This window comes from Nerophis ophidion, linkage group LG23 (genome assembly GCF_033978795.1).
Source record: "Nerophis ophidion isolate RoL-2023_Sa linkage group LG23, RoL_Noph_v1.0, whole genome shotgun sequence".
NCBI classification, from domain to species: domain Eukaryota; kingdom Metazoa; phylum Chordata; class Actinopteri; order Syngnathiformes; family Syngnathidae; genus Nerophis; species Nerophis ophidion.
The window spans coordinates 23,310,092-23,318,578 of NC_084633.1; the positions used below are offsets into that span (position 1 = coordinate 23,310,092).

Here is an 8,487-nt window from a genome sequence, read left to right on the forward strand (position 1 = left end):
GTAACAACTTATAGAAAACCTCCTGCTGGGATTTTAATACCGTCATGACTGCATGAAGTCAGTCTGCACGTATAAAAGTTTCATTGTGCTGCAGCATCAAGTGACGCCAACTGGCTCCTCCCACTACCAACCTACCAGCCAACCTTGACGTGCACCTCCAAAATAGTCCCACCTCACGTCAACGGTGACCAGGACTACAGAGCTGTGGTCGGTTGGCTTTACTTTTATGCGCAATATCCTCTCCTTGTTCTCCATTACCTCCCTGCTTGGCACTCAGCATCAAGGGTTGTGATTGGGGGTTAAATCACCATAAATGATTCCCGGGCGCAGCACTGCTGCTGCTCACTGCTCCCCTCACCTCCCGGGGGGTGATCAAGGGGATGGGTCAAATGCAGAGGACACATTTCACCACACCTAGTGTGTGTGTGTGACAATCATTGCTACTTTAACTTTCTTCTGCGAAAGCAACATTTTTAACCCAACAGAAAACAAACAGAAGTGCAGCAAAGCACGTGGAACAAGTGCCAGCGAGTATATATATATATATATACATTTATAAATATAAACAAATATTTAGAATATTTGGGTACCTCATGTTCCGATTACAAACAAAATATTGATGCAAATTCATTTTGTGTGCAGTACATTAAAGCTATTTTTTAATATTTAACATTTATTTAATAAATATTTGTTTTAGTCTGACTGAATAAGCATTAATCACTTACAATTGTGCCAATAGTGTATTCGTAATAACAAACATCAGTTGATTTAATTTCCATGATACGTCCACCCAATGCAGCTGAGATAGGCTCCAACACCCCCCCCCGCAACACCAAATAGGGACAAGCGGTAGAAAAATGGATGGATGGATGTTATCAAGGTAATAGAAGTGCGTGCAAACATCATTTGTATTTATTGCTAATAAAGTTGACACCAACATAAAGCAGACCACTGCAATAATACATTATATTACACTGTCATTACAATAACAATAATATTTTTTGTTCATCCTGTAAAGCATCTTTGAGTGCACTGAAAAGCGCTATACCAAATAAAATGTATTATTATTATTATTATTATACCATGTGACTTATTCCAGACTTAAATTTCGAGACGTTCGTTTCTTTCTAGTAACAAATATTCAATGATGTTAAGCGTGACTGTAATATACAACAAAAATACTGTTAAAAGTATTAAATAAGTCAATATAATTCTTACATAGAACATATAAAATACACTCCTCAAAAAAAAAACGCTCGCATTTGCGACAAAGGCCTGCTAGCGGGCTAAAGCTAGCACGTTAGCTTCGAACAACATATGAGGTAAATAAGATAAATAATATGAAAATATATCATGTATATTACCTCATAAGCCGCGTGTACAAGAGAGGAGTGGAATATATTCTTCCTATTGTTACACCAGCAACTCTTTTTTGTCTTCTGTGGCCGGGCGAAGGAAGTGTGCACCACTCACTATTGTCCCAGTGAAACACGTGTTTGAAGGAAGTGTGCACCACTCACTATTGTCCCAGTGAAACACGTGTTTGAAGGAAGTGTGCACCACTCACTAGTGTCCCAGTGAAACGCGTGTTTGAAGGAAGTGTGTACCACTCACTATTGTCCCAGTGAAACACGTGTTTGGCCAACATTTGTTCCGCGGTTGAGAACACTTCGATGACGTCACACAGGAGGAAAAACAAAACAAGATGGCGTCTGGCGGAGAATACGTTGGTCTGGTTATTATGGTTTCTAGGTCTTAATTACAACGTACATGTGCACATGTGTGTCGTTTAACAGAGTAAACGTCGTTATTAATTGTTTGTATGCGGATACATTAGTCTGAGTGCACTTTGACGTGCTAGCCTAGCCTGCTGGTTAGCTTAGCTTGTTAGCTGCTAACAAAGAGAGGCGGAAGTGATCGACACATCAAAGCAGAGATCCAATGTAAGTGTAAAGTGTTTTTATTGTGTGAACATGTCTACATTACAAATGATGTGAGTGTTGCTGAATCAGCGACTAACTGCTGCCATTGAAGAAATGTTTGTGATGTTAGAAAAAAAACAAAAAAACGATAGCAGAGGACAAGGAGGAATTTTGTCCAACAAAAGAGGAGAAGGAGCGACAACATCAACTACTGGACGCTGTTTTCAAGAAACATCAAGTTGTGTTACACATCCAGCCTTCCATCCATCTTCTTCTGCTTATCTGAGGTCGGGTCGCGGGGGCAGCAGCCTAAGCAGGGAACCCCAGACTTCCCTCTCCCCAGCCACTTCATCCAGCTCTTCCCGGGGGATCCCAAGGCGTTCCCAGGCCAGCCAGGAGACATAGTCTATTCAACGTTTCCTGGGTCTTCCCCGTTGCCTCCTACCGGTCGGACGTGCGCTAAACACCTCCCTAGGGAGGCGTTCGGGTGGCATCCTGACCAGATGCCTGAACCACCTTATCTGGCTGTTCTCGATGTGGAGGAGCAGCGGCTTTACTTTGAGTTCCTCCCAGATGACAGAGCTTCTCACCCTATCTCTAAGGGAGAGCCCAGCCACACGGCAGAGGAAACTCATTTAAAATAGAATAGACTTGATTGTCATTATATTTGCGTATAACAAGATCAAAGACTCCAACTAAAGGTGCGGTAGTGGGAACAAATATAGGGTCAAATAAATAACACAAGAGCTAATAAGGGAAAACTAACACTTGAAATAAACAGACCGCTTCGGCTGCTTGTACCCGTGATCTTATCCTTTCGGTCATGACCCAAAGCTCATGACCATAGGTGAGGATGGGAACGTAGATCGACCGGTAAATTGAGAGCTTTGCCTTCCGGCTCAGCTCCTTCTTCACCACAACGGATCAATACAGCGTCCACATTACTGAAGACGCCGCACCGATCCGCCTGTCGATCTCACGATCCACTCTTCCCTCGCTTGTGAACAAGACTCTGAGGTACTTGAACTCCTCCACTTGGGGCAGGGTCTCCTCCCCAACCCGGAGATGACACCCCACCCTTTTCTGTACGAGAACCTTGAACTCGGACTTGGAGGTGCTGATTCTCATCCCAGTCGCTTCACACTCTGTTGCAAACCGATCCAGTTAGAGCTAAAGATCCTGGCCAGATGAAGAGACCTAATCGTGCAGCCACCAAACCGGATCCCCTCAACGCCTTGACTGCGCCTAGAAATTCTGTCCATAAAAGTTATGAACAGAATCGGCGCTTTGGCGGAGTCCAACCCTCACTGGAAAAGTGTCCGACTTACTGCCGGCAATGCGGACCAAGTTCTGACACTGATCGTACAGGGAGCGGACCGCCACAATCAGACAGTCCGATACCCCATACTCCCTGAGCACTCCCCACAGGACTTCCCGAGGGACACGGTTGAATGCCTTCTCCAAGTCCACAAAGCACATGTAGACTGGTTGGGCAAACTCCCATGCGCCCTCAAGAACCCTGCCGAGAGTATAGACCTGGTCCACAGTTCCACGACCAGGACCAAAACCACACTGTTCCTCCTAAATCTGAGGTTCGACTGTCTGACTTAGGCTCCTCTCCAGTACACCTGAATAGACCTTCCCGGGAAGGCTGAGGATGCTTCTACATATTGACACAAATATATAAAAAACACTAACCTTATGACGGATGCTTTTGCAATTGTTTTATTTGATCTTTCCCAACACCTGGTGGCCACAATAATTCATGAAGTCAAGCTCATGGCGCAGAATGTTGGCTAACGCAGACTTGTTTGTTACTGGATACTTGCTATCAGACTTCTGTTTTGGAGACTTTGTGTACGTATTAAGCAACTATAATTATTTGATATGCTTAAAAGTGCTGTTTTAGCTTAGCTGTTGTGTAGCTGCTCGCTCCTTGTAGCTTACAGCAGGTGTGTCCAAAGTGCAGCCCATAACTATGTTTTTAATTGACAACGGGGAATTTTGAAAATGTGGTATTTGCGTGTCGGTCCAATCAGCAGCCGTTACGCCCTGTTTCATCATTGGACCTAAGTCTTTGGCTTGGTAGGCGGGTACGAGGCTACCAAGCCAGGTGGTACGAGCACGAGCACGGAGGAGCCTTTGTAGTGGTGTCGCAGCTCAGTGGTCGTGCCGTCAGGTAACACCAGGAAGGTTCCTTCTGTGCGATATTGACTGGTGCTTTTTTTCTCCCTGGACTCTGACTTCATATCTGGTGTTGTCCCTCAGACCTCGGCCAAGAAGCCACGTAAACAGTGTGAAGAATGTGGGCGATAAGAGTGTGTGTGCGTGGGCATGAACTTGCACCCACTTTCAACTGGAACTCAGGACATATGATTAGTTGCACGGCCTATTCTAATCTATATTAAACAGCGTCCGGGGCTTGCGTCCACTGCGGGGGTGCGTCATCGCTCTCTCGGTGTGGGTCGTTGCGCTCTTCGTCTGCTGGCCGTTGTTTCCTCCTCCGTGCTGCTCCCCCGCTCGTTCCTCCCTCGCCCTTTTTGTACTCTAGCAGCAGATAGACAGATTGTAAGCAGGTGTGTAATATACGCACCTGGCTCAGATTGCCGCTGCAGTGTCGCTTCGCGTGTGTCATGCCTCTCCTCGCCGCCGCATGCCCCGCCTCCTGGCCTCCAGGTGGGCCCGCGCTGCTGCTTTCCGCCCATTGTCGGCCCGTCGGCTGTGTCTCTCCACACATACAATGTCTGCTTTCACTGGGATGCCGACTGATGGGATGTTCATATCTTCCCGTTTAGATGAAGAATTAATCATCGCAAACGGTTAAAAAGGGTGGGTGCAAAAGAGCATATTACTTAATCTTTCTAGCCATCTCCAGGTCTAAGTTGGATGTCAGTGTTGACCAAGTTCTCGGTTTATGTCCACAACCTTCTACTACATAAGTGAGAAGCATGATTTATATTCTAGAATTAGCTTTCACCATCTTAGAGGTGAGGAAGCAGCTCAGTATGTCAATATAGCAGCATAAGCTAGTTACTTCTGTGATCAATGCGCCGCTAAAAGTAGGTCCTTAGTGTTAGTGCTTATAATAACAATATCACTAATACTTGGTTAATATTCAGGTCACAAAATGTAAATGGTGTATTGTTGGCAATTTTTTTGGAGGACTTTGTGGGTCTAATAGAGGAACTCCCATTGACTCCAATGTTAGCTGATTTTTGCTCACGTTTATTTAATAATTACATTTATAAAAGTTTAAAACATATGTCTTACATAAGGATTGTGAATGATAGGCAACATTTTAAAAAAGTGCAGTTTCCTTTGAATTTGTCAGATAAGTAAACAGTCGTTCAAATTAAAGATGTAAAACAATTGAGGTTGTTTATAGATATTATCCACTATGAAGTTACAGTAAAACTAAGCACACAAGGGAAATTACATTCATATACACATGAAGTACACACACGTGTAAGAATCATGTTAACCACCAAAATATTGTCTCGTTCTCCTAAAGCCAATATCGAGTATCCTTTGGTGAGCTGACCGTATCGTCACACCCTTAGTTAAAAGCACACCATCCCCATGACATGACACTTCCACGTGATGTAGAACAGGAGTCCCACATTTTAAACATACACACACATCTGAAGAATATTAGAATTAAATATATTTGGTGGGCCAAACAAAATGACTTGGCGAACTAATGTTTGGTATGGGCCATATGACCTCAAATCTATATCCTAATAACAATATGTCACAATATATAATTTGGTGTATAATTGATACTAGAAGAATTTTAAAGTGGGTTACAAAAGCTCCTAATTTGGCAGCTGACATATGCAGTAACATATTGTATCATTTATAATTGTATTATTTTGTTGAAAAAAATATTTTTAATGTACTTGTTTATTTACTGTTAATATCTGGTTACTTTAATTGAGAAAATAATACTGGAAATGATGTAATATTTTACTGCATATTTCAACAACTAAATTAGGAGCCTGTGTAGCCTGTTTTAAAATGGTTCTGTTAGTAATTCAATATGAAATAATATATCGTAAAATCAATTTTAAACCAAATCGTTTATCCATAGTAAAAAGTCCTGTTGTTCTAGTTGGTTTTTATTTTCCTGTGAAAAATGTTGTAAAGAGTAACGTGTTTGTGCATCACTGAGATTTCAAGACAGTTCATACAATAACTTGTTTTTCCTAAGTGCATGTCAAAGTACTTAATGCATTATGTGACTGAGCAGATATGGATGTTTCTCAAACTTGTGTTTGTCTTGCAGACGTCTGTGAAGAACATCTTCACCCTGAGCAACAGAAGTGGAGCTTCAGGATGCAGACGGAGGAGCCACAGCACAACCTCATTAAGCAGGAAAAGGAATACCCACTGATCCCCCATTTTAAAAATGAAGAGGAACACCCACTAATCCCCCATTTTAAAGAGGAAGAGGAGGACCCACTGACACCCCATTTTAAAAAGGAAGCGGTGGATCCACTGAGCCCTCACATTAAAGAGGAAGAGGAGGAACACAGCATCAGTCAGCAGGGAGAGCATCTTGAAGGACTGGAGGAGGTTGATGTCACCAAGCTGCCAGTGACTGGTGTCCCTGTGAAGAGTGAAGATGATGAGGTGAAAGGTGAAAGTGAGGAGAGGGGAGGGGGGGAGCCTCCAAGCAGCAGCTCAACACAACACATGACAACAGAAGCTGATGGAGACCACTGTGGAGGATCACAAGCAGACAAGCTCTTAGCTCCACTATCAGATAGTGAGGACACAACGTCACACTCTCCTGACACTGATGATGAAGACTCTAAAGATGATAAGACATGTCACACTGACAACACTCACTTCACATCTTCTCACTCTCACAAAACTTTTAAATACCATAGTCTTCTGAAAGTCCACATGAGAACACACACTGGAGAAAGACATTTTTTGTGTTCGATCTGCGGTAAAGATTTTACTCAAAGATACATTTTGAAAATACACATGAGAATACACACTGGAGAAAAACCTTTTTCCTGCTCAGAATGTGGTAAAAGTTTTGGAAAAAATCAAAGTTTAAAAGTACACATGAGAACACACACAGGAGAAAACCCGTTTTCCTGCTCAGAATGTGGTAAAAGTTTTGTAAGAAATGAACATTTAAATGTACACATGAGATCACACACTGGAGAAAAACCTTTTTCATGTTCAATCTGCGGTAAAGATTTTACTCGAAGGGACCATTTCAAAAAACACATGAGAATACACACTGGAGAACAACCTTTTCATGTTCAATATGCGGTAAATATTTTGCTCGAAAGAACTACTTGAAAATACACGAGTACACACACTGGTGAAAAACCTTATACTTGTTCAGTATGTTGTAGAAGTTTTATACAAAGTATGCATTTGAAAAGACACATGAGAATACACACTGGAGAAAAACCTTTTTCATGTTCAATCTGCAGTAAAGATTTTACTCAAATGCACCATTTCAAAGCACACATGACAAGACACACTGCAGACAAACCTTAAACATGTTCAGTGTGTTGTAAAAGTTGTATACAAAGTCCGTATTTTGAATAGACTCATGAGAAGACACCCAGGAGAGAAAGTGTTGAGTTGCAGTGTGTGTGGTGAAAGATTGTCTTCTAAGTACCAGTGTAAGAAACACAAGTGTGCTGGTGAGAACAGCAGCAGCAAATGAAACTGCAGGATTTGAAATAAACTGTCAAATCTTAACTTCGACTTTGTAACAACATCAGCACATAGATTCTAACATTTATAGATTAGATATTTCAGATTATTGCTTTTTTCAGTCAAGTACATGTTTTAATATACAACATTGTGTACTTTTATTTAAAAATGAACACAACACTTTGACTGTAATGGTGAGAATAAACAGGACAAAACATGTTACGAATACTTTTTATGTGTATAGAGATATTCAGAAATCATGTTTGATTTTTAATGATGTTGTAGAGTAACTCCTTTATATGATGTACATATTTGTTTTACATGTGTTCATACCTTTGCTTTTGAGTACACATAAATCCCTCTTAGTTCATATTTACTGATTCGCATCTGAAACATCTTCTGGACCACTTCTGGAAGCATATTATTATTTACTTTATACATTTTCAGCAGTTGTCTTTTATACAATATCATTTACTTTTAAAATCTGTGACTTTATGAATCATTTGTTGGGTCTCAATAATCCATTCTTTTAATTATCTTTATTACTCTCTTTTGTAATATGAATATTGTTTTATATGTATGTCCCCTTTATGCAATATGTAGATTACAGAAAATGGCAACATTATATGTGGAAGGTTATGAAGGATAGTTTTGTTTTTAATAATCTACATTTCTTTTTTTTTTTTAAAAACTACACGACAATTTAAAAAAAAAAAAGGTGTTTATGATTTTGTTCCCCCTTTTTTAGAATCCCTCAAACATTATCAATTTCAGAAAACATGGGGAAGTTTGGATTGTTAGGGAAAAGTCAATAAAAGTCAATCCATCCATTGTTTCTACTGCTTGTCCCTTTCATTTTTTATGTATAGCATTTAATCAC

The 8,487-nt window shown here is 41.0% G+C and overlaps 2 protein-coding genes across 2 annotated transcripts in view; one reads left to right on the forward strand and one right to left on the reverse strand.

The window, feature by feature from the left end:
- The window catches only part of LOC133541801 (zinc finger and SCAN domain-containing protein 2-like), a 39,181-nt gene extending 37,692 nt beyond the window's left edge, over positions 1 to 1,489 (reverse strand). Inside the window, exon 1 of the mRNA XM_061885400.1 lies at positions 1,365 to 1,489. The gene's annotated coding sequence lies outside the window, so the exon portion shown is untranslated. The remainder of the gene's footprint in view (positions 1 to 1,364) is intronic.
- Positions 1,490 to 1,694: 205 nt separating this feature from the next.
- LOC133541730 (oocyte zinc finger protein XlCOF8.4-like) lies at positions 1,695 to 8,446 on the forward strand. Its single transcript, XM_061885292.1, has 2 exons — positions 1,695 to 1,943; positions 6,208 to 8,446. Exon 2 carries the CDS (start codon positions 6,258 to 6,260, stop codon positions 7,239 to 7,241), a length of 984 nt encoding a protein of 327 aa, XP_061741276.1. The 5' UTR covers positions 1,695 to 1,943; positions 6,208 to 6,257; the 3' UTR covers positions 7,242 to 8,446.
- Positions 8,447 to 8,487: the final 41 nt, after the last annotated feature.